A 26,504-nucleotide genomic window follows, 5' to 3' on the forward strand; every position below is an offset into this window, starting at 1 on the left:
AGGAGAAGAGGGGTCGGTGAGGGTTGAAGGCCAGAGGGAGAGGAGTTCAGAGGACTCCAAGGCATCGGTTAGGGATTGTGGGGGTAACTTCTTCCAAGGGCGGTAGAAGATGGTGGTGGGTCTGGTGGAGGTGGGGAGGGGGGTGGAGGTGGTGAAGGAGATGAAGTAGTGGTCGGAGATGGCCTTGTCGGTAATAGTGACATCCGAGACACTGAGGCCCCGGGTGATCACCAAATCGAGTGGGTGGCCGTGACTGTGAGTGGGGGAGTTTATGTGTAGGGAAAGGTTGAGTGAGGAGAGCAGGGAAGAGAAGTCTGTGGAGATGGAGCAGGAGGGGGTGAAGTGTAGGTTAAAGTCGCCCAGGATGATGAGGCGATCAGAGGAGAGGCAAAGAGATGTGAGGAGTGTTGAAATGTCAGAGATGAAGGTGGGAGAGGTTTTAGGGGGCCGGTAGAGGAGGAGGATTTTAAGGGAGAGGAATGAGGGGTGGGAGAGGGTGAGGTGCTCGAAGGAGGGGAAAGAGCCAGAGGAGTAGGGGGATAGGGCAAGTGGTGTCCTTGAGATAAGGGCAACACCACCGCCACGGCGGTTGGGGCGGGGGATGTGGTGGGAGGTGTAGCCGGGTGGCGTGGCCTCCGTGAGGGGGAAGGTGTCGCCTGGGGTGAGCCAGGTTTCTGTCAAGGCCATGATATCAACGTTCTCATCAAGGATGAGATCGTTGATGACCAGGGCCTTGTTGCAGAGGGAGCGGACATTTTGCAGTCCGATGTGGAGGGAGCGGTTGACAGAAGGGTGTGTGGGAGGGAGGGGGGTCCAGGTTGTGAGGCAGGGGTGGGGGGAATGGGGATGAGGGAGGAGAGGTTGACTCCCCGGGTCTGTGTCCGGGGTGGCTGGCGAGAGTGGTGGGGAATGGGGCAGTCGGTGTGGCTGCTGCTGGACAGCCAACGCCGAGTGCCACGGTGAGCCCGGCGGAGGATTCCCAGACTGGAGCAGAGGGAGGTTGTGGGAGGGTCAAGTGGGGATAGAAGACGAGAGGGACGGAGAGAGAGGAGGAGAGAGCGGGAGAGATGGAGAGGGGGGAGGGTTTGGGGGGAGAGAGGAGGGGGGCGGGAGGGAGGGAGGGGGTGAGGGGGCTCGGGTCAAAGCGGCAGCCATAGTGCGCACGCGGGGACCGGGAGCGAGCGGTCAGGTGGATGGCATTATCCCGTAGATTGGGGCATCGAACCCAACAGGACCATAGTGGGCTCTGATGTGAGCCCTGGGGGGGGGGGGGGGGGGGGGGGGCGCAGAGGGTTTTTTTTTTTTTTTTTTTTTTTGTGCGCGCGCACTCACCTGAAAACTAATCTATGACGTCGCAGTTCCCCCGCTCCGCCCCCTCCCCCACCCCTCCCCCCCCCCGGGCTGCACTCGCTCCGGCGTCGAGTTTAAGTACCTGGGTCAGTAGGCCCAGGCTCCTCCCCGCGCTCTCCTGCCGCCGCTCCCCGACTGGCTGCACTCGCTCCGGCGTCGAGTTCAAGTACCTGGGTCAGTAGGCCCAGGCTCCTCCCCCGGTCGGAGGGACTGGAGGAAGGGCTTCCCGGGGCCCCGCTGCTCCCCACCATGAACAGCCGCAGCGTTTCCGTGTCCTCGTGCGGCGGCGACGGCGGCGGCAGGAGGCAGGCGAGCTCGCAGACGGAGGCCGTGGTGAAGGGTGAGTGGGTGTGGGTGTGTGGTGGGGGCCCGTTGTGCGGGGTAACGGTCACTGACAGCGGGCGGCTGCCCCCCCACCCGCCCCACCACCAGCCAAGGGGGGGGGGGGGGGGGGACACACACACACACAAGGCCATGGGTTTACACCGGGATATACCTGGAGAGTCTCTTAATACTGGAGCAGCTTCACGCAGTGCGGTCGGGATCAAGTGAAGGCGGATATAAGCCATAATAATAATAATAATAACAATAATAATAATAACAATAACAATGCTTGCGTTTGATGTAGCGCCTTATCACGTCATCGCGGCGTCTCAAAGCGCTCCACAGACTCTATGCTATAAAGTGAATCGACTGTGTACGTTGTGGGCGAAACAGACCCCGGAGTCAGGTTAGATCCCACCGAATAGGCAAATGATGCCTTGAAAATAGCTTTGGAGCCCCCCCCTCCCCTCCCCCCTCTCCCCCTCCCCTCCCCCCTCTCCCCCTCCCCTCCCCCACCCCCGCGTCCCTTAACGGAATGTGATTAATTAGGAATGAAGTCAAAGAGTGCTGTTACGGTTACAACTAATCTGCACCAGCCACCCTCTGCAAATAGCGATAGGGGACACTTCAGTCGAATTTGGGGTGGATTTGGGGTGGAGAACGGAACGTGGAGCAAGATCGCAGAGACAATCTTGGAAATGGGTCCACTTCAACCAACCCCAGGGGAATCGAACTTCTGGGGAGTTGAAACTGCGATCCGAGCCCGACCCGATCAAAGTTGCGGGGGCGTAGGCCATCACACAGTATTGCCCTTCCATTTAAATATGAACCATAAGAGACAGCTGCAGGGACCTGAATCCTCAGGTTCAGACGAGTATAATCAGAACAGCTCTAGCGAATAACTACGTGTTCAATTTGTTAAATGGCAATTTTGACGTAGATTTTTTTTTAAACTAACCGGAGTCTCAAAGTTTCAAAATTGAAATATTTAAGAGAAAAGAATATTTCTAATTCTTGCACTTAAACTTTATACTGGATGTTTTAGTGACATTTCATTAGAGGAATCAATAATCTAGAGTGCACTACCTGAGAAAGCCTTCAAACTATCTCTATCTTTGCAGCCTAATTTCCTGAAACCAGATTGTTTATGTATATATTGTTTGATAATACTCGCATATCAAGGTGTGACATATTGATGCTGGTTACAGAAAATGTTATTTTCCTTTAGATTTCAGAGGAGTGAAATCTCACAAAGATGTGTACTTTAATGCTGTGTCTTAGAAAATTTAGTGCTAAACATCCAATATTTCAAAGAAACTTTGTGATTATACAACAACAACATTATACAAAACAACAACAACAAAATTACATTTGTGTAGCGCCTTTCACGTCAGGAGAACGTCCAAGGCGCTGGACAGAGTTATGCACCCGAGCTGGGGTCGGGTGGAGGGAAAGGGGAAAGGCAATAATGGGGGAAGCAAGTAGATCGAAAGCACGGTCAAAGAGGAAGGTCTTGAGGTGGTTCTTGATGGTGGTGAGGGAGGGGGTGAGATGGAGGGACTGCGGGATAGAGTTCCAGAGGGTGGGTGCAGAGTGACGGAAGGCCCACCCACCAATATTGGGACGAGGAAGGCGGGGGACGTGTAGCAGGCCAGAGCCCGCTGAGCGGAGGGAACAAACAGGGTGGTCGGGGGTTAGGAGGTCGGAGAGGTAGGGGGGAGCAAGACATTGGAGGGCTTTGAAGGTGAGGACTAGGATCTTGAACTTTATCCTCTGTGTGATGGGAAGCCAGTGGAGTTGGGCAAGGATGGTGATAGGGGCACGGAGCCTAGAGCGGGTAAGGACACGGGCTGCAGAGTTCTGGATGATCTGCAGTCTGTGGAGGGAGGAGTTGGGGAGGTCGACAAGCAGTGTGTTTGCATAGTCGAGCCTTGACGTAATGAAGGCGTGTATGAGGGTTATTGCCAAATAACAAAAAGCCAAAAGGACAGAAGAAATACCAATGGTGATTGTTTCAATGAGTGGATCCATATTTAAAGAGTGCTTTGGAAACCTTGATATTTGTGGTGTCTTGAGATTACATTTGATAATGGTAAAGCAATAGAACCGTAAAGAATGCTTATCTGAAGTCCTCAGAAAGTGCATAGGTGTTGTGATGTTTCAGAGGAAGGAGCACCTTGCTGTTTTTATTCCAAGAGTTGTATTTACTAAGCACAGAGATGCCATTCATAAATGCTGGCTAACTTTTTTAAACTTACAAAGTTGTATCATACAGAATTGAGTATAAAAATATGAGTGATTAAATTGTGCTCGATTAAAGGAGCCACTTTCTGGGGTTTCTCTGCTCAGGCTCATTGCTGCCTCCACTTACATCCCCTGATTTACATGTCCTGCTTTCAATAATAATAATAAAATGGCAAGCTAACTCGTTTTAAACTCCAGTTTAACGTCTTCCCAAGCCTTGGCTTTTGCCAACCTGCACCTAATACATTCCAGTATTAGATTAGCATGGTGTACCCATTAGGAGAGGGAGTGCACGTTCAATTCAAGACACAGAAATTTCCATGTATAGGTGGCATGCATGATGACAACTATATTATATTTTTTTATTTCAATACTAATATGTATTAATATGCACGGTTACACAATAGTAATAAAACAATTGAATAAAGATTTATTTATTTCTAGGACAAAACCCCAGGCTTTCCAAAGTGAATCTTTTTACCCTCCTTAGTCTGTGGATGGAACTGTTTCCAAATAACGAACAAAATGAGACTGAGGTACAGTACCTGCCAGCCTTATATCGTCGGTGTCTCAAAGAGCTTCACAGGATATGATTCTTGAATAATCCTCCACCAACACACCACACACGTTGTGATTATTTTTTGATTCATCTTGCCTATTATACAGAATCTTAAGAGCTTTCCACTTTGTTCATTTTCATTTTGTTGGTACTGTATTTCTAATTTTCAAGTTAAATAGCATACATGATGATAATTATTGATAATCACGGAACGCTCGGGTCTGTTATGGATACTCTTATGCATGTTGATAGGTTTACAAAAATGCCAGACACCTGGCTGATACTCAAAAAGAGATCTGATAAGAAAATAATCAAACACAGATTAGACAGTTTTCTTTTAGGAAATAACAATATGGGATACAGTACATCAGTAGTTCAGGACATATGTGCATGTGACCGCCAGGAAGGTGGAAGGCAAACTAGGTGGACCTTGGTCTTTTTTGTCTAGCATTTCTTATGTTCTTATGTTAAATGCTTTTCATTTTAGGTGAGAAAAACTGGTCTGGTTGTTGTGCAAAATTCAAAGGTTATTGGTCTGCACTGTTCCAGTCCAGACCTTCACGCAGGTCAAATTGCTGTTGTGAAGCATGGAGCTAAATTAAAAGATTGTGACCTTTATTTTTCACGTAAACCTTGCTCAACCTGTTTGAAGATGATTGTGAATGGTATGTATGATGAAATATAATTGTGTATTTTCTGCCAAATAACATTCTTCAAACCCCTGTTTATCTTTATGTTCAATAATTCTAATATTTTATTTTAGCTGGAGTAAATCAGGTGTCCTACTGGCCTGCTGACCCAGAAATGAGCCTTATTGAGCATAATGCATTGAACGATAGCTGCTCAGATGCAAAGCTTGATGCTAAAGCTGTGGAAAGACTGAAGTCCAATAGTCGAGCTCGTGTCTGTGTCTTGGTGCAACCTCTGGCATACAATATGCTTCAGTTTGTGGAGGAAACCTTACAGAAGTGTGGCTTTTTGCAATATTTAGCTGACACAGATCCACATTTTAAACTGGAGGATTTTTTCACTGAGTACAGAAAGAACAAATTGAAGGAATTTGAAGAATTGTATTTAATTTCCAATGAAGACGTGCACAAAGACATTTTAAAAACTTTAGGTCTGGAGAATCTATGCGATGATCCTTATTTTACCAATTTGAGACATAAAATGAAAGAACTTGTTATTTTACTAGCAACTGTAAATTGCAGTATTCCAAAATATGGAACTGTTGGATTTTATTGTGCTGATAAAGAAATACCACCTGAAGGGCAGGACAACACTGGAATCCAAGAAATTGCAAGACACTGCATGCTTCAAGCCCAGTTGTTGGCCTATCGAACAGGTGAGAGAATAAGTCTGTTCTTTATGCTGGAAAAGATATGGATGATGGGTTCCATGATCAAACATATGATCTAATAAGTCCAAATAACTTACATTGTATAGATTAGAGTAGCTATCTTATAATATTGGTATTTTTTGGAGCATAATTTTTAATCCCCAGTTACACTGTATGGAATATCAAGTTTATTGCATTTTAGACAAGTAGAAAGTGATATGATGAAATAGTATGCACATGGAAAATGGATATTCAATAACACCTTGCAATTAAATTTGTTTATAATGCAGAAAAGTGTAGGAAAGTTTTGAAATTAATTTGCTGCTGAGAGAACACTCTTATAAACTTATAAAAATATAACTTGTTTAGGACAGACTGTATGGAATCAGGAAAGGGAAGTCTTTTTCAACTAACTACTAAAATGGGAAGATGAACAGGGCATCTTATACACTTAGATTTTCAGAAAGCTTTCAACAAGATCACCTTTAATAATTTAATGCCTAGTGGAAAGAGGCATGGAATCGGCAATAAAATACATCCTTGAATGGATAATTTGCTGAAAGTATGAATTTGCATTCTATAACACTTTACCAAGTCTCAAAACACGTAATTTCCCACGAACAACCATAAGGTGAATGATCAATGACCGATTGTTGACCATGACACGAGGAGAATGTCCCTTCTCTTTTGCAGCATGTCACAGCATCTTCAACGTCCATTTGAATGTAATTTTGTACTGTAGTTCTGAAACAAAAGTATATCCAAAGCCAGTCAATAGTTATGAAGTCTGTTATGAAATAGTTTTTTTTATTGTTGGTTTCACAATTTTAGAAATACTTATTAGAAATAATGCATGCCTGCTTAGCGACAGACAACAGAGTTATTTAAAAAAAGACTTGAAATATTGTTACATTAATATATTTCAGAGGATCAAAAAATTGGTGTTGGAGCAGTCATTTGGGCAGAGGGAAAATCGGTAAGTTATAATTTTACGATATATGGTAGCAAATCAATTTTAAGTTAATCATGATTAATTTTTCAATTCACTTAGTGTAAGCTGGTCTCAGTTGGTAGAACTCTCATTTGATTCAGAAAATTAGGGGTTCAAGTCCTACATTGGCACTTTAAACTCATACAGTTTAGATTGACACTCAAAAGAAGTGCTGAAGATGTTAAACCGAGGTCCTATCTGCCAGTTCACTTGGACATAAAAAATCTCATGGCCCTTTTTGAGAAGAGAAGGGAGTTTCTCCCGGTGTACTGGCCAAATAAAATTTGTCATTCGCTTGGCTGTTCACGGACATTTGCGAAATAACTGCAAATGACTTCCTGTGTGGCCCAAATGGCCGAAGCCAATCCAAGCACCAGTTTTGCCTTGGGATCTAACCTTGGAAGCATTGACTCATTTATAGTACTTAATAGTAATTAATTCTCAAGTGTGATGTCTCTTCCATATCAGAATTTTTACTCCTTATTTTATTTGTAGAGAACGTGTGATGGAACAGGAACAATGTATCTGATTGGATGTGGTTATAATGCCTACCCAGTCGGATCCAAATATGCAGACTTTCCTCAGATGGATGATAAGCAACAGAAAGACAGAGAAGCCAGGAAGTATAGATACATTATACACGCTGAACAGAATGCCTTAACGTTCCGGTAAGTAACTGTAGCACATTTGAAGCCATTTACTTTCCCAACTTTAAATGTTTTAAAATCATGTTTGGCAATATGTCAGAAGGTTGTGGGTTCCAGCCCCATGTCAGGTTTGGAACCCATATAGTCTATGCTGATGGTGCTGGGAGGGTGTTGGATTGTCAGAGGTGCCAATCTTTGAATGAGACATTAAACCGAGGTCCCATCTGCTGGTCCAGGTAGATGTTAAAAGCACTTTTCAAAAAAGAAGGGAATTTATCCCAGTGTCCTGGCTGATAAATCCCTCCAAATAAGAATGGTCACTCACACAATGACTGTTTGTGGGACATTGCTGTGTCCTGCATTTGTCCACTAAGTACACAGTTACACACCACTTTACAGTATATCCTGTGAAGCTCTTTGAGACCGACGATATAAGGCAAATAAATGCAGGTATCGTTTATAGGGTTGTTCATCCAAATGCTTCTGATTATGCATTGCATCAGCTGTCTCAGTTGCTTTAGAGACATCAATCCTCATTCAAAGTATTCAGGGACATTCCCCTTTCATCTTTTTATTTTCACCCTTTTTATTTGTTGATTTGCTGACCTGATCTGGAACTGGGAAGGTGAACACTTTATCACTTGTGAACTTTTTGTGACTTATAAATCATCATGTGATCTTTATGCAAAGAATAAATTTGATATTTCATTCTTCCCAGTGTATATAAATTTATTGGTTTTAAATTTGTTTGTTTTCAGGTGTCAAGATATTAAGGAAGATGAGAAGACAATGATTTTTGTAACTAAATGTCCATGCGATGAATGTCTTCCTTTAATTAAAGGTTCTGGTATAAAACAAATATACACAGGAGATCTAGACGTTGGCAAAGTAAAGCCCGATATCTCATATCAGAAGTTTTCTGGTCTACAAGGTGTAAGGAAATTCACAGTAAGTAACTTAAATCTATTGTTACATATTGCTGAATAACTAAAATTCAAGAAGGAATAGTTTCCAAGATTGTTGAATATACTGATTTAATGTCATTGTTCCTAAAAGAAAAATAAAATGTTGTTGCTATGTAGTAAGAAACCTGCTATCGTTTTAGCAAGCCTCATAAATTGCACTCACTTCACATTTGGGTCTTGGATTTAAATCCATCCGAGGACAATTTCTTCTTCATGGTTCTAAACTCATGGGCATTTAGCGAGTGGATTCCTAAGGCCCATTTGTGAAGTCCATGAACAAGTAAGTGACCTCCTCCAGGCATGAAAGATGCCATATCACAATGTGGAAACGCCGATTGATTGCACCTCACTATAAATCAGGTTAGGTTCATGCATCCCAGTCACCGTGTTATAACAGAGCTGCACTGTATATAGTAAAAGAAGAATGAAAATAAAATGAACTGTTCACAAGGATTTCACCAAGTTTCTAAATGTGATATCAGAGCCCCTGCGCCCCCCTCCTCTCCCTGTTTCACTCTCTCAACTTGAACCCTTTATCCACCATTTTGTTGCTATCCACCATGTTTTCAGTCACTTTATCAATAACTATATCTACAGCTGATCCTTCACATCTTTCTCTGCCTCTCTGAGCATCTCACCATCTCCATCTACTGTAAACGCATGAAAGGAGCTTGTGTAGCAAGCCCACCATTTTGATTTAATGTAAATAAACTATGAAGGGAGGAGCAAGAAAGGCCAATAAGGAGAACATTGGCAAGATCTAGTTTTGGGTAACTAAACCGTAGATGGGGGTTTGAGAGTGAGATTACTGGTGGAGATGAGTGATGTGCTGGGATTGACAGTTTCGGTCAAAGACCAAAAAAGATTTGATCAACTTCATCATAGTTACTGCCTTAATTCAAATTATAAACTTTTTTTTTAGACCCTACGTGATTATATTCTGTGCCTTTATAGTAGGATTGTTAAAAATACTACACTGATGACATGCATAAAACCTTTGGTCTTTTGCAGTGGCAGTGGATGCCAGACCCACATACAGGAATTGTTGAGAGTAAGTATCAGTTCATTATAAACGAGTACATTTTTTGACATTTTGACATTCTTTGACCGAGCCTTCAGCTCCCCTCTCGACTCTCTTCCCCCTCCTCGCTCCCTCCCTTCCCTCCCCTCACCATTTCCCCCCTCCTTGCTCCCTCCCTCCCTCCCCTCACCATTTCCCCCCTGCTCGGGTCATGACCCAACTGTGCAGCGCCTTGGGACGTCCTCCTGACGTGAAAGGCGCTTTATAAATGGAATCTTGTTGTTGTTGTTGTTTTTCTAGGTAATGGTTAGGAAATCTATGATATTGTTAAAGTGTTGCACAGTAAAGGAACCCACAATACAACACATATGGTTCAATGGATTACATCCCAAAACTTGAAATCTGCAGTTCCTCCTCTGCTAACTCATAATTGTCTTAGACTGAGCTCTTCACAGAAACAATGAGAAGAAGGGGAATTTAATCATGTTAACCAAAGGCCCAGGCAAAGAGATTATTTTGATTACGAGGGAGAGACTGAGCAAGGCAAAGAAATTTTGGAAGTGAGTTCCAGAGACTGAGGGAATAGAATTGTAAGTGATTAGGGCAAGGGCAGGGGCACAGAGGAGATTCCATAGTTGGGGTGGGGGGGTGCGAACGATCATGAAGGGGTTTGAATAACTTCACAATGCAAAGCTTGATTATATTGTTACTCAGTTGACATATGAACTCTTCAATATACTTTCAGTTGAACTCCTTGGAATACCTTCTCAGCTGTATATCATTTATATAATATTTTTCTCTTAAAGATGGATTCCTGATAAAACGCCCAGTAGAATCTTCAGATGACAAACTTCATGAAAGGAAGAAGCTGTGTTTCTAAAGCTGGAACATTGTATATTTTAACAAATGCATTCTTATGTTACAGACACTTATTTAAGATGAAGAAAGCTGCTATTTTGTGGTTAAATATCATTTTTTTTAAATGATATTGAGATTGTATTACTTAACTTAAACAGATGTATCATTGTTCAAACACATATGAAGAAATCGTATTTTTGATTCACTTGGTAAGTTCTGAGATGTGCTGCCTACTGTATAATACTTTTAAGTGTTGTTTAAAATGTATTGAAAGTACGAGTGCTATACAAAGCCATTTCACATATCAGACACTATCTCGTATGCTCGATGAGTCCAGTCAAAAATGACCTGCTTATCTACACAGCCAATTGACCATTTAACATGTTTCATTCAGACAAACATGGTGTTCTGTAAGCATGTAAACGCCCATTCATTTCCACCAAATATAACACTGGGAACATTTATAACATTATAAAATGTAATTCTTTTCTAAAAACGTGTGTGAATTAGTGAAACAGCAAGTAATTATTTAGCTATTTATGATATAGATATATCATATCTATATTGGTTACAGCAGAACCTCAGCGAGACACTTTTGGAAAACAAATTACAGCCTTACATTGTGTGATTTGAAGTTAACTCAATACTTGCCTCTCTCAATCTTTACTTTAAAGCATCTTACATCTGCTAGGATTAGCCTACCTGATAGATTGAATATCTTTTTTTAAAAAAAGTGCAATAGTTTCTCATTTTGCTAGATGTTAAATTCATTTGTCAAAAACGTAAACTGTTCCCAACTTTGTTACTTGCTTATGTCTTTTCAATCTTGTTCTTGCTTGGGTAAGAAACATAAGTTTTGAAACCATGTGCAGAATTCCCAGAAAGGATATTTGAATTTGTAATAAAAGTTGCAAAGTATGTTTTTAAATTCTATGCGAAATGTTTTGTTATTTTTACACAGGTGAAAGCATGCAAAATGCTAAAGATAAACAGACTAATTTTATACACTGGGTGAAGTGGGCAGCTTCAAACAGAATCTTACAGCACAGGAGGCTGTTCAACTCACTGTTGAATTTTACAATATCCCTCCTTAATTATGCATTTCTAGTACTTCCTGTTTTTTTTACTGCTCACACTTAATCAGTTCCCATTTGAACATTTCTATGTGTCCATTGTGGACAGAATGATTCTGTTGATCTTACTTATTGATAAATATGATTTTCGCGCTTGTGTTGAGAGGTTGCTAGGAGATGCTGAGAGAAGCAGATATAAATGTGAAGGAATGGTTGTTAGATACCGCAAATAAACTTTAGATAAAGTGGTAGATAAAATATTGATGGAACAAGTTGCCAGGGTCAGATGAATTTCAGAGTTCAAAGACTCCAGAGTGCTGAAGTTTAGGCCAAATAGAGCATAGATTGAAAAATTTTCATTGAAACCGGATGTATTTGCAGAGAAAGAGGGTGTAAAATACCACATTGTTGAAAAAAGGGTAACAAGATAAACCTAGGAACTCACTCCAATGGTGTATAGTGTTTGCAATCAGTCGGAAAAAGATGATAGGCATTACTATTATTATCGGCTACTTCTCTGGTCCCAAGCTCCTGCCTTTTTGTCATCCAGCATTAACTAAGGTTATTAAACTTCTCCCCTCCACCCAAACCACTCAGATATAGAAAATAATTGTTAGTGATGTATTGAAATACATGGAAAGCATCTCAATCCCCCTGGTGATAGAGAAGACATGAAAGAGCTGGCTGCATCCCCAAAAGACTATACATTGCACTTGTATAGTTCCTTTCACATAAGCATAGAAGTTCCAACACAATTTACAACATAAAAACAGAACTGAAAAGATACATATTTTAATTTTATCAATATTTTCAGTGAAAAGGTAAACATGACAGCTAAACTGCACTTGCAATATCCCGTGAACAATAAGCAGTCAGGGATGAGGGGAATATAAGCTAGTTCTCCTGAAGTGTAGTGCCCAGAATTGGACTGCAATATAGCTGAGGCCTAACTAGTGACTTATAAAGGTTTAGAAGAACTTCCTTGCTTTTGTACTCCATGCCTCAATTTATAAAGCCAAGGATCCCATATGTTTTTTAACAGTTCTATCAACCTGTCCTGTCTCCTTCAAAGACTTGTGTATGTGAACCCCCAGGTCTCTCTACTCCTGAACCTCCTTTAAAGCTGTACCATTTATTGTATATTGCTTCTCATTCTTCCTCCCAAAATGCATCATCTCACACTTCTCTGCAATAAACTTAATCTGCCATGTATCTGCCCATTTCCACCAGTCTGTCTATGTCACCCTGCAGTCTGCTACCATCCTCCTCACTGTTTACTGTGTTCCCAAGTTTTGTGTCATCTGCAAACTTTAAAATGTTGCTCTCTATACCCAAGTCCAAGTCATTTAAGTATATCAAGAAGAGCAGTGGACCTAATATGGACCATTAGGGGACACCACTGTATACTTCCCTCCAGTCTGAAAAACAACCATTCACCACTAGCCTTTGCTTTCTGTCTAGCAGCCAATTTTGCCTATGCTGCCACTGTCCCGTTTATCCCATGGGCTGCAATTTTGCTAACTAGTCTAATATCAAACACCTTCTGAAAAGTCCATATACACTACATCAACTGCACTACTTTCATCAATCCTGTTATATCATCAAAGAACTCAATTACATTTCTTAAGACATGATTTGCCTTTAACAAATCCGTGTTTACTGTCATTAATTGACTTGTTTTTTTCAAGTACAAAATTATTTTTAATTAATTTTGAATCCTACAAACTATTTAAATTTATAATCATATTTCTTTAAAACAGAAATAAAGTGAAGCAGAATTTAAAGTACAAGTACAAATGAAACACAAATATGCCTTATTTTTTAAGATTTTTTAAAAATAAAAATCACATTATCCCATAAGTTTAATATCTTTATTTAAAAAGTATTCCGACCAGGCTGTACTTGTGATTTTGTGAAAAGTTGACCATCACAGCAGCTATTTATACTGCAGCTATACAGTGTAACAAGTATTTATTGTAATCAACCACCATATGTACAATTACAGTATTGGAAAGAAAAATGATATGTGCAACCACAAAATGAAATTACAGCTCTACCCTTTCCAAGTAAATAAAAAGTGACTGGGACATGTATTTTGTCATAGATATGAAAAGAAAATATTCATTAATCATCTTTTATGTGCTTCATATCAATTGCCTCACAATAAAAAACAGTGTACTAACACATTAAGCAAGTTTGCGTGGATGAAGCACTCTCTCTGGATATCAAATTATAGTTAAGCACCTCAGCTTTCAGTTTTATATTGGGGGATTCCACGGGGGAATGAATAAACCAATTTTGAAAGCTACTTTTGAGATCATTTTCAATTAACAAGCTACCAGCTTGTCAACAGGCACCAATATGAGCTTGGCCTAGCCCATAGTGGTAAACTCAAAACTTTCCTGATTTACATAGAAATATAGTAGCAAGTGAGATTAAACCCATCAATATCAGAGTTGGTCGTATCTAATATCGCAGTAATCCCAGCCGTAGAAACATGCCTACTGAAAAGATTCAAACAATTAGTAGGGCTAAAGATCACTGCTGCTATACAGGTATGTAAACTTATGAACCCATATACAAAACATAGCTTAGGATTCCCCCCCCTCCCGAACTAATATACAGGCACTCAGAAAGACAATATACGTGAATAAAATTAGTTTTATTACATATAAATATTAGAAATGAGTTAATGTTACTACACAATCCCTTCCCTACAAAGAAACCTAATCAAATTGCATACTGTTGCAACAAACAGTTAAAGCTGTCTACAAACACTGCTTATAACCAAGCTGGTTAGGACTGCTGAGGTGCAGGCCTTTTCAAATCCCTGATTTGTTTGATCAAATACGACTTTTCATCATTAAACTGGTCATCATCCGTCCTGTCAGCCTGGAACTGACTAAGGAACTCTATCAGTTTAGCCTGGTTTTTCAACAGGATGTCCAGGATGGGTTGTGTTTTGTTGGGATTTGCCACAAAAACCTGCAGAGAGAAAGAGAAAAGGTGGATAAAAACAATTAGTCCATAGAAATGGATGACACTGGAGAAGGCCATTATTTTGCATCTGTGTTTGCTCCTCCAAGAAGCCTGCCATACGGCAAATTTATTTCTCCCTAGTAGTGTTGATACATTCAACATTTGAGCTTAAGCAAAGACCACTTACAGGAACCAAAAATACGGAGGCTCCATTTTAAATACGATTCAATCTTGCCTTGGTCGTGATTCAACTTCAAGGATTTTTGCAATAATAGTTATGAAATAATTGAGCCATGTTTTGTAATGATTGTTCCAAAAATAGGTGGGATTGCACTGTACCATTTAAAATGAACAATGTAGACTTCCATCTATTTAGTTTAACAGGCCTGAATCTAGCAATAGATTATGCAGATTTTGATACAAAGCACATGAATTGTTTCATTAATATAAATGACTATTTGTTATGATTTCATCATGGCAATAAGATTATTCTGTGTGGATTGTTATTTTAGCTGAAATGTTTACTTCCTGACAAATGTTATGTTTGAAAACAAGTGAAATTATCTCTAAATAATGAGAAACATTGGTTTAAAAACCCACTCTACTGAAGTCTCTGTTCTTGCTGCTTAATGTTTAATAATATAAAGTGAAAAGTAACAAACATATACGCTAGCCTCAATACACAGATGCATTCTCTTGCTTTTTTTGTGTAGCCCAGAGCCCCTGCAACTCACTCCCTTCCTCTATTCAATCAAAGCTCACTATGACGTACTTCTTTGATCATTCTTTCACGCACCCCCCCTTTGGCTCCCATCCCAGCTTAGATGCTTAACAGCAATGTTAAGTGCTCCAAGATGCTATCCTATGTTAAGTGTGCTACATAAATGAAGTTCTGTTCTAAGTAAAGGATGCGTGCCTCCATACAGAATTCACCTTTATCAGAGATTATAGTTATGGACACTGCGCACTTCTTTTATCTTTAGAATAGGTGTTTAAATGTTGCCTTTAATGATAGGGTGAAAGCATCATCTTAATACTAACTCTATGAGAAGTAAACTTTTGTAGCTTGAATTCTACACCAGAAAAAAACTGTAAATCAGTATCAGCTGGACTTAAAAAGGCCAGAAATGGAATATTCACAATATTGCAGTAGAAGACTACTCTTTAGGAATTGATGTTCAGGCAGTTTGGGGCAGAATAAATGGAGATTTGGTTTGTTGTTGGTTGTGCCAATTTTGACTTGTTATTCCTATATGATGCTAACAGGTGAGTGTTTCATTTCAGATATGCCTCATGTTAATTAATGCAGCTATGGTCATTGAGGTTAAATGTTTTACTTTGTAACTCATTAGTACTCATACTTTATTTATATTCTAATATTTAAACAGTAATAATATGCTGATTAGCACTGAGCAGGAACAGGGATTTTGCCTTTTGTAAACAAATGGTACACAGTACATTTCTAATACCAATACAAGTGCTAGCAATTTAAACTTCCCCAGTCACAATTTATTGAAATATATTGCTTATTAAAAGTTTACTGTAGTTCAGTCAATTAATAATCATCCTTGCATTTGATATAGCACCCATCTTATGTTGTTAAAAACATCTCAAAGCGCTTCAAAGGGCTCATTAAGTGTAGTGACTGTGTATGCAATTCAGTGGAATAGGAAATTATATGTGCAAGGCTTAATTTTTGAGGCATGTATATGCTATTGGCGGGATCAGACAGGTAGCTGTACCAAAACTGACAAGATATCCCAAACATAACTGTACACAGAACTGGCCTGGAAACAAATATAAATGTGTTTCACTCAGTTTCATAGGGAAAGTGTGACATTAAATTAAATTAGTGTAAGTTGATGTTCTTTGTAAATCGCATCAATTTTCCTCAAAACCATCATACTGAAAATAACATTTGTACTGAATTATGACTGGAAGATTAGAATGGTCAAATCTAAGGAACCATTTATTAATATTCTAATGCTGCAAATATTTGTTTCTAAAAATCAGCAAATCAAAAAATAACCTATGCAGCTTTGGACCAGTTTTTGGACAGTGGATCACTAATTTAGATAACACTTACCTTAAATACATGAAAAGCTTCAAACTGAATGTTCCTACTTTGGTCCCTTAAGAGATTCATCATTAGCTTGAGATTTTCTGGTTTACTGATGTACCTCGTCATAACTGTAAAATTATGTCTGTCCAACAGCAGTTCTCCTATAAGCTTAGATAAGAAACAGGACAAATGTCATAAAATACACACAACAATATACTCCTCTTAACCTTCTCTGCTCCAGGGAAAATAATTCTAGCTTCTCTAGCCTCTCCTCATAACTTACATCACTCATTCCTGGTACCATCCTGGTAAATCTCCTTTGCGCACTCTCCAATACCTTGACATCCTTCCTAAAGTGTGTTGCCCAGAACTTTACACAGTACTCTAGCTGAGGTCTAACCAGTGTTTTATAAAGGTTCATCATAACTTCCTGACGTTTGTATTCTATGCCCCTATTTATAAAGCCTAGTATCCCGTATGCATTTTTTAACAGCTTTATCTACCTGTCCTGCCACCTTCAAAGATTTACTTATATGAATCCCCAGGTCTCTTTGTTCCTTCACCTCCTTTAAGATTGTACCATCTAGTTTATATTGCCCCTCCTCCTTTTTCCTCCCAAAATGTATCACTTTGCATTTCTCCACATTATACTTCATCTGCCACATGTCTGCCCAATTTTCCAGTCTGTCTATGTCCTCTTGCAGTCTGCTACTATCCTCCTCACTGGTTACTTCTTTTCCTAGCTTAGTATCATCTGCAGACTTGGATACTTCCTATACCCAAGCCCAGGTCATTTATATAGATCAAAGAGAGCAGTGGTCCCAATACCAACCCCTGGAGGACTCCACCGCACTTTCCTCCAGTCAGGAAAACAACCATTCACCACCACTCTCTGCCTCCCAACCAGTTCTGTATCCACTCTGCCAATGTGCCTTTAATATCTGGACTTCTATTTTGCTTACAAGACTCTTATGTGGCACTTTATCAAACACCTTTTGAAAATCCAATAAACAACAAGATTATATTTGTATAGCACCTTTCACGTCGGGAGGACGTCCCAAACTACATCAACTGCATTACTGTTACTTCATCAAAAAACTATCAGGTTTGTTAGATACGATTTGGCTTTAACAAATCCTTTTTTCTAAGTGAAAATTTATTTTGTCCCGGATTATAATCTCTAGAAGTTTCCCCACTACTGACGATAGGCTGACTGGCCTGTAGTTCCCGGGTCTATCTTTCTGCCCTTTTTTGTACCGGGGAGTAACATTTACAACTCTTCAGTCCTCTGGCATCACCCCGGTCCAAGGAGGATTGAAAGATTGTGGCAAGAACCTCCGCTATTTCCAACCTTACTTCCTTCAGTGACCTAGGATGCATCTTGTCTGGACCGGGTGACCTATCTACCTTGAGCATCATCAACCTTTTTAGTACCTCTTCCGTGTTTATTCTTATCCTATTCAATTTCTCTATCTTCTCCTCCAATACTGTGGCGTTGGCTGCATCCTCTTCTTTTGTGAAGACAGATGCAAAGTACTCATTCAGTACATCAGCCCTCTGCCTCCATAAGAAGATTTCCTCTCTGGTCCCTAATTGGCCCCACTCTACATTTGACTAACATTTTATTCTTTATATATGCTTATAAAATAAGAGTGGTTAAAATGATTTTCAAAGGATACATGGAACAAGCAGAAGAATGGGGTTAAATTAAGTGGCTAAGTGGAGAAAAACACCAAGACTGACTTGATAGCCTGTTTCTATGCTGTAATATTCTAGGATTCTCTGTCTGACTAAAATATATACAATTAAAACAAACTCCTTTCTATTCATTACCTTTAAAGACTGCCTTTTTGTCACGTAGTTCTCGGAATGTAACAGCTTTTCATAGTCATTAAATACCTGAAATGTTTTAAAAGTACAGTTACATTTTTTAATCCGTCACTGCAAAATTCAAAATGTGCAATAACCCAATGTATTGGCACCATATGATAAAGGATTTTTTCACTTACCATATCATAATTCTGGTCTAAAAACTCTCCACACATAACCTTGTGTCTAGTAAGCAAATCCTGGAATAAATTTTACACAATTTCAATTGTGAAGTGAGGAAAAATTACAGTAAACTTTATAATATACTTAAGACAGCTGGATAATATTCTTTAATCTTTGAACTGTATATCACGGTTCATCCAATCTGAAGTTTAATATTCATCCAAATATAAAGAGCATTACATGCAAATAAAACAGGTCCCACAAAAATAAACCAAATTCAACAGGAATATGCCTCTCTTTCAAAAGTACTCCATTTTATAGAATAAATTATGAAATCTACCTCCACATAACTGCAAGGTGAAATCCACTGCTACAATAAGAAATCAATGTTCATTTAATGGGACAGAAAAGTGCGGAGATGGTAATCTGTCCTCCATGCTAGATTACAACAAATGGACTTTTAAAACAATCAGATATAATGAGCTGATTGTAGACAATATACCTTAAACGTAGCAAAGGCATCTGAAGCAATGTCAAACGTTGACATTTCCACATATTTGAAGAAATCTCTAAAGTGATCGGAGTGAAGGATTATTTTGGCGAGTGGCTCATGTCTGATGCACTCTCTCAGCATGATGCCACAGTTCAAGGCAATCTCTGGCATTTCATACCTGTGCAAAAGAAAAATCACTTTGGAGGCCAATCAACAATACAAATTTACCTTTCATGTTGGGAAGATATCCCTAGGCACACAGACTGAAATCATCTGCGCTCTCGACACTAAATTAAAACTTAGGAACAATAGTCTGGGAAACCTGTTCAAGGTGAGTTGATAAATGTTGCAGAGATTGTGTACATTCTTATTAACTGTAAAATTTGCAAGTATAAAAAGGTTTCTGTGTAGCAGTGTTCCCTTCTGCTTATATTATGTGACTAATAAAGTTGTAATAGTTTATAAAATAATCTTGGAGAAAAGTGAAAAACTATTCTTGAATGAGAAAATTATGGAGTCTTCGAAACATCCGATCATATGACCATAGTGGGAGAAAATGACAAAAATAATTGACTCTTAGTCACAATGGGATAAAGATTGAGGTTCTCCATATTGAACAGTTTCTCTAACTTTTGCCATCAATGGATTATAAGAAACTAGCACAATAGTTCCTTGTAGAATTCATGGTCATTCCTTAAAACCCAAGTACTGTATTCTGTACATTACAATTTGCTGTCTGTATCACCATCAACAACTAGTTGAATGTAGGAAACTTGCAGCAATAAATGACAGAGAGATTCAAGATGTTGAAGGGAGTCAGGTACCTCCATATTTTCATTGTCACATTATTGACCATGGCCACAGAAAGCCTAATGGTAAAAGCTATAGTATCAGAGTTACATCTCAACACTTAACCTGTATGGACAAGTTTATTTGTGTAGAATGCGTCTTCTTTGGGACAACAACAAATATAGCTATATAACAAAAGTCTCTCCCAGTTTTGCCACAGAACCATGCTGGAGAGTGTCTTTGCTGAATCTGTGACGTACCTATATCAGCCATTAAGTTTTGACTGGTAACAAAGTTGGATCTTGATACCTTTCTTTTTTGCCAACAAATACCTACTTTTCTGACAATTTCTTCCAACCCCCAAATGAACAATGGGATTAGGGAGGGTAAAGAAAATTTGAAGTGAGAAAATGAGTGGGGCGGGGGGCCTATTTATTACAAAAACAAATCAGTTTGTAATGCATTTGATTGTTAAAAAGATTTGTGCTTCACATAATGTTGCAATTTTTAACATTTTGATGAATAGAGCCTTTCCTCTTCACCTGTACCACTAGAGCACTTGTACTTGAACATAAATGAACTAGTCATTGGATAAATGTACTGCAATTAGCAACTCCATCTTAAAAAATATCAGGTATGTATTGTTTATCCCAGAAATCAACTTTAAAAAAATGTACTACTTTATTATAAAGATAAGTGATGAATAATACTTACCCCTTCAGCAGCATAAACAATATTTGCTCATGAGAACATATATATTCTACTGTTGGAGTACGAGTGCCAATCTGTCGTCGCAAAATATTGTTAAAGATCTGTGTGACGTCCTTCTTCCCCTGTTTCATGAAATGTGCATTGATACAAGTCAAACGACAGAAAATAAGCGCACCAAGTGTCAAGAAATGCTTCAGCCTAACCAGAGCACTGCAGAATTTAAGCAGAACTTCTGGGATTTGAACTCAAATGATTTGGCGATATAGCCCAGCATCCTTTGCTTATTGCTCGATAAGATAAGCAATGAGTCAACGAACCGCTTGTTTTTTCTGCTTTCCCAGGGCGATTTCTATTCTTTCTATGGAATGCAACTATGTTTAATTTCTATACAGTACTTTTTACTTATATGCATTTAATTTCACTTTTCAGTGAGCACACCCTACCAAGCTGTCTTTGTAAGATTGTAAGATTTTTCCTGCCTCCTTTGAATCCACAGTTCCACAAAGGATCTCTTTCATGGACAGCAAGCACTGACTTGGTGTCATTTGAAAATTTAATTACCTTATATCAAGTCTGCAAATCTGGGACATTAATGTTACAAGAAATAGAAGGAATTCCAAAACAGACCCTGTTTCAAATTAACGCACTTAATTACAACTCTTTGCTTCCTTCCCTTCAGCCAGCTGCTGATTCATGTCCATCCCTCAATACACAGTTACATCAATCTGCTTTAAATAAATGTCAATGAAACAAATTTATCTTTAAATTTAGCAATCTGTTTGGAGACTACACTTATTTTCATATGCCTGATGTGTTGATCAATTGTAGTGTTGTGGGTTTCACTCACCTCAAAATCTATCAGTTGCAAGTTTGCAATCAGAGAGATCAGCAATCCACTGTTGTACAACTCTTGAGCCAACTGAGCAACAGTTTCAGTCTGAGGTTCTTTATCATTGGTGCCACATAGGATCTCCTTCATGGACAGCAAGCATTTCGACACTTCTTCTGAGGCCTAAAGTCAAATTAAAGAAATAGATTAAACTATTGTTCATGGTGTAGTAGGAGGTTGGAATGAGATGATTTTGTATTTTCAATATAGCTGCTTTTAACTTTTTTCTTATTTTTCTTAATCATAATCTGCCTTAGAACAGCAAAGTAACCTTCAGCTAGAACTATGTTCTGCTGATTAAGCCATCTAGGTTAGAGGTTTCTCCTCATCTTCACCTACAAGGCCATTCACGGCCTCGCTCCCTCCTACCTCTCTGACCTAGTATCCCCCTACTTACCTGCCCGTACCCTCCGTTCCTCTGGCTCCGGTCTGCTCCACATCCCCCGCCCCAACCGCCCTACCATCAGTGGCCGGGCCTTCAACCTCTCAGCCCCGAGGCTCTGGAACTCTATCCCCCAGTGCCTTCGCCGCCTCCTCCCTTTCCTCCTTCAAGGCCGGTCTCAAGACCTTTCTCTTTGACCGTGCCTTCAGCTCCCCTCTCGACTCTCTACCCCCTCCTCGCTCCCTCCTTTCCCTCTCCTCACCCTGACCATTTCCCCCCAATGCTCGGCTCCTGACCCAACTGTACAGCGCCTTGGGACGTCCTCCCGACGTGAAAGGCGTTCTATAAATGGAATCTTGTTGTTGTTGTTTCAGATCCGATCAACACAAAATCTTATTTCTCGGTCAGGGAGACAACGAGTGTTGGTATTCTTTACTGGATCATGCAAAGAAAATAAATTTTAAAGAAAAGTAAAGTTAAAAGCCATTCAAGCAGCTACATTGTAAAATGAATACTTAATAATAATTGTTCGTTCCTAATCACTTTTGACTGATCTGAGCCAAGAGCAGATTAACTAACTCTCTGATGTGTGAACTGTCATTTAATGTTCACATGTTCTGTCCTGGCATGATTACTGCCGGTGATAGTCATCACATTGAAGTTGAAAAACTTGCACAGTTCCTCAACTGCTGATAATTGATTATCATTTACCATTTATTTCTGAGCAGTAGATGTGAAAATGTGTGCACCAAACTTGCCTAAAAATACTGTGCCTACAATTGAGAGCAATTACCTGTGGACTGCGTTGAGGGATTGTTCTTTAGGCCATATATCAAATGTAAAGATTTTAATAAATTGAATTAATAGCGTTCCTAATGCACTCATTCATAACTAGCATTTTAGAATGCAAAAATTAAGGTTGCTTGCACCTAATTTCGTACCAGTCAAACTTAAGCATGTAAAGATTTAAAATATAAAACCTCACTAATCTTCAGACCAAAACATACCGTACTTGCTATCATTGGGAATTAATTAAGAACTACTTCTTCCTCTCCTGGACATTTTATGTTTCTTGATAACTTATATTTAACTTATGTTAATGCCCCATTAGACAGATGTAAATGAAATACGTGGTGCAGCATGTCCCTGCTATTTTTACCAAGAACATGCTAAGAACATTGTGAAGAGACAGAACACGCCCTGCAAAGGAAGTCAATTTAAAATAAAATCATCAAGCCACCACTTCTCAGTTTAATTTCACTTTTTAGTGTTGTAGACGATTACAAAACAAGAAAACACCCCTTTGGAAGGAGCACACAAGGTTATATCAGAATTAGTGTGGCGATTACGCCAGTTTGCAGAATGATCAAGTATATTATCAACATCAAATCCAGTTTAGAATTGAAGAATCTATTGTAAACCTACTGGCTCTTTAATATTAACATTCTTAGAGTACATTAATCACTTTATCTTTGTTTCAATGTTAAGTACGTTGCCCTCCAAGTACATTAGATTTTCATTGAAGAGTTGGAATAGTGTTCTGACCACTTCTAGAGAACTATCATAGAAATAATACTCATGGAGATTGCATTCCAGCAAATTCAGACTTTTGATATATAAAAATGTATTTTCAATTAGCTGGGACTGAACGTAGCAATATGGAATTCAAAGCAAATACTACATAAAGAGTCTCCAGTATTTTCCACCAGTTAATGATATATTTATATTTCGAGACTCCAGAAATCCCAAATTCTAGGGCCGTGCATGAAAAGCGTTGTAGACTGTGCAAATATTTTATGCACGAGTGCGACTGTGGAAAAAATTCTGCAAGAGAGAAAGAACACACAAAACTCATGTGGCTAGTAAAGATTGCTTATACAATCACCTAATAGCTACAAATAAGCTGCTGCGCCCTAGCAACTGTTAATGTGGCTGCTGCACTGGCAGCTCAGAAAGTCAAACGGCTGAGAGGATGTGCCCATGTGCAGGAGATGGGGGGAGGGGGGGGAAGCGAGGGGGAAAAGCAAGAGTGGGTTGTGGGTTTCCGCTCTAAAGAATCACTTCAGTTTACACTGCAAATTGTCATGAGCTAGCAACCCAATCTTTTCCGCCCACCCACACCTCCAGTACATGCACTGAGCAGTTTGACTTTCTGAGCTGACAGCCGCTTTAGCTATTGCTAACATGAAATTCTCTCCTGCTGTTTGTTCAACATGTAGTTAACGCAGACCAGCATTTGAAAAGAAGTGTGATGGAATGTAATTAATTCATTAAAGTCATTATCATCCGTTTCATCCATTGTATATGCACACAGAAACTAAAAAGATATAAGGACATAATGTAAGCTAGATATTGAATGGTATATGGTAGGAATATATAAAAGGTGTGGTATACAATCAGATGCTGACGACCTCAAGCTCCTTATTTATTTTATAATGAATGACTGGACATTTCAAGCTTGTTTACGGATGGAGCCGTTGCATCTACATGTTGCTAGCCACTTTTTAAAATTCTACAGAATGAATAAGGTCATAAATAATAAAAGAAAATGCAAACCATTACGTTTATAAGAAACCTGTGAGCGACAAGCAATGGACTTGCGTAATGAGAAAATTCTATATCAATAAAGACGAAATGTGTGTCTGTCTGCCAAGAACGCAATAACCAATTGACGTAGAGACATGAATTATACCTCATTGAAAAGGTCTTGCATGAGGGAACGTCATGGGCATATTTTTTTCAGGAATCTCCTATCGTTGATGAGCTATATTAAAAAATGTTAAAAAATGCTTTAATTAAGCCCCCAAAAAGTAGGCATGGTATACTGCAACAAAGTAGTGATAGAGGTCACACACCCTTCTAGAGAGATACATATATACCGGTAAAGACAAAATGTTTGTCTAACCGATCAACGTAGTGACATGATCTATACCTCATCAGAAAGGTCTTGCATGAGGGTGCATTAAGGGCATATCTTATTTTCAGGGATCTCCTACCGTGACTTAAGTAAGCTCATCACACATGTATGGACTCCAACCAGGAGTCCTCCCAACCAGGAGTCCTCCCAACCAGGAATCCTCCCAACCAGCTCTATCCTTTTGCAGATCGGATCGATTTCAAATCTCTTCACAGCCTGGCACCTCCCTACTTCTCCACATCTCACTCCTCTACCCGACACCTTCACTCAGCTGGCTCCGGTCTTCTGCACATCCTTCATATACTGTATTTTTTCCCCTTGGATTAGTTGAAGTACAGATCAGCCAATATTGAATTAAATGGCGGAACAGGCTCGAAGGGCTGAATGGCCTACTCCTGTTCCTATGTTCCGTCCCCTCTGCTCCACAATTGATAGCTGTGCTTTTAAGCCACTATGCCTCAATCCCTCCTTCTTGCCATCCCTCCATCAGCCTTGCCCATTTTCCAGTCACACCTGTAGACCTTTCCTCTTTGACCATGTCTTCGGTCACCTCCCCTTCCTTTCCAAATCTGCGACAAAGCATCACTGTTAAGCACTCCGAGAGGCTACCAGTGTGAAGGGCACTATATAAATGTAAGTTGTTTCTCTAGCTAACTTTTAGCTATCGCTCCAGCTAACCTGGTTGCAACACCCTTCTCATTCTGTATGCTTTTAAATTGCCACACTAGGCTATAGTTTCATTCCATTGTTCTTAAAAGGATTGCTCATTAAATGAGCACTGATATGATGGGTTGATTGGCCTTCTACTGTACTGTAAATGTCTATGGCTCTATCCCCTGTAGGAATGCAAGTATAGAGTATTTACAATGAGTTTGTTTGTGGGATGAAGACATACGGTTAACTAAGATATGTATCTACAACAACTGAAATCCTTAACTTTTATTTGGGGAAATATGAATATGAAAAATTATCACAGGCTGATGGCTAAGAAGGTGCAATGAGAGCAGTACATTTTCATAAGCAATGAAAGACCTTTACCAGTAATTGCAATCAAGTATAGTAATGGTATTCATGGGTAATGCAGCCAGTTTGCTGCATTTCAAGGCCCCACAAATAGTTCACTTATAAATCCTTTCAAGCCCTAGTTTTATCTCTCTAATGTTCTCCTATCCCATTCCTCTGCTCGCCCTTTGTTGTTCAGCTCGGTTTGCTGACTGACCCCTCTGTGCCACCAGCGGTGGCTGAGCCTTCAGATTCAACATCCCTAACCTCCAAACCCCCCTTCCTATCCTTCTTAAATACCACCTTAAAACTTACCACTTCAAACACGCCTATGGCCACTTGTTTGGCATCTCCCAGTCTTTGTACAGGACTTGAAGAAGTTACCCTAATGTGAAGTGCACTTTGTGTACTCTCCTTTCCCATTTTCCCCATCTCCTCTCACTGACATGCAAATTTGGTATTGTGCCATTTGATCATTCAAATAAGTTTTCTTTTAAAAAAACATGAAATAAATGTATTCTATAGGTTTTCTCAGTAAAATTCAAGAGTTCATTGAGTACTCTAATAGCACTGCAATAGCTGCTTTTATGCAATTCGTCTCATTTACACCACAAAAATAATTTCACTAAACTTGTGGTAAACAACTACGCAAGCACGAGTTTGTAAATGAACAGTTGTTTCAAAGTCATGAATCATGACTTTGTTTCATAGAAATGGAGTACGACCAGAGGCTGTACTGAAAAGCACATTGGTGGTCTGTCTGTACAGGCAGTCAGAATCCTCAGCCTACCTACAATGCAAAACATTTTGCAAGATATGCTTTACCTTTCTGTGTCTGGAGGCATGGAGTGAACCACTATGCCACTGAAAACAGCGGACTGCCATATTTACAGTTGTAGCATTGTAAGAGGAAAGCA

The 26,504-nt window shown here is 39.7% G+C and overlaps 2 protein-coding genes across 4 annotated transcripts in view; one reads left to right on the plus strand and one right to left on the minus strand.

The window, feature by feature from the left end:
* The first annotated feature begins 1,526 nt into the window (after positions 1 to 1,526).
* cdadc1 (cytidine and dCMP deaminase domain containing 1) lies at positions 1,527 to 11,231 on the plus strand. The gene is made up of 9 exons (XM_007891545.2): positions 1,527 to 1,690; positions 4,363 to 4,454; positions 4,965 to 5,142; positions 5,241 to 5,822; positions 6,743 to 6,792; positions 7,303 to 7,475; positions 8,213 to 8,402; positions 9,431 to 9,470; positions 10,247 to 11,231. Exons 1-9 carry the CDS (start codon positions 1,600 to 1,602, stop codon positions 10,318 to 10,320), a joined length of 1,470 nt encoding a protein of 489 aa, XP_007889736.1. The 5' UTR covers positions 1,527 to 1,599; the 3' UTR covers positions 10,321 to 11,231.
* Positions 11,232 to 13,235: 2,004 nt separating this feature from the next.
* The window catches only part of cab39l (calcium binding protein 39-like), a 29,960-nt gene continuing 16,691 nt past the window's right edge, over positions 13,236 to 26,504 (minus strand). For all 3 annotated transcript variants that reach the window (XM_007891552.2, XM_042334245.1, XM_042334246.1), the window contains 7 exons: positions 21,245 to 21,409; positions 20,401 to 20,519; positions 18,907 to 19,075; positions 18,422 to 18,481; positions 18,246 to 18,311; positions 16,437 to 16,580; positions 13,236 to 14,356 (listed from right to left, as the gene is read on the minus strand). In XM_007891552.2, the coding sequence (XP_007889743.1) occupies positions 14,168 to 14,356; positions 16,437 to 16,580; positions 18,246 to 18,311; positions 18,422 to 18,481; positions 18,907 to 19,075; positions 20,401 to 20,519; positions 21,245 to 21,409 (912 nt within the window). In that variant the 3' untranslated portion in view covers positions 13,236 to 14,167. The remainder of the gene's footprint in view (positions 14,357 to 16,436; positions 16,581 to 18,245; positions 18,312 to 18,421; positions 18,482 to 18,906; positions 19,076 to 20,400; positions 20,520 to 21,244; positions 21,410 to 26,504) is intronic.

This window comes from Callorhinchus milii, unplaced genomic scaffold (assembly GCF_018977255.1).
Source record: "Callorhinchus milii isolate IMCB2004 unplaced genomic scaffold, IMCB_Cmil_1.0 Scaffold4, whole genome shotgun sequence".
Classification (NCBI taxonomy): domain Eukaryota; kingdom Metazoa; phylum Chordata; class Chondrichthyes; order Chimaeriformes; family Callorhinchidae; genus Callorhinchus; species Callorhinchus milii.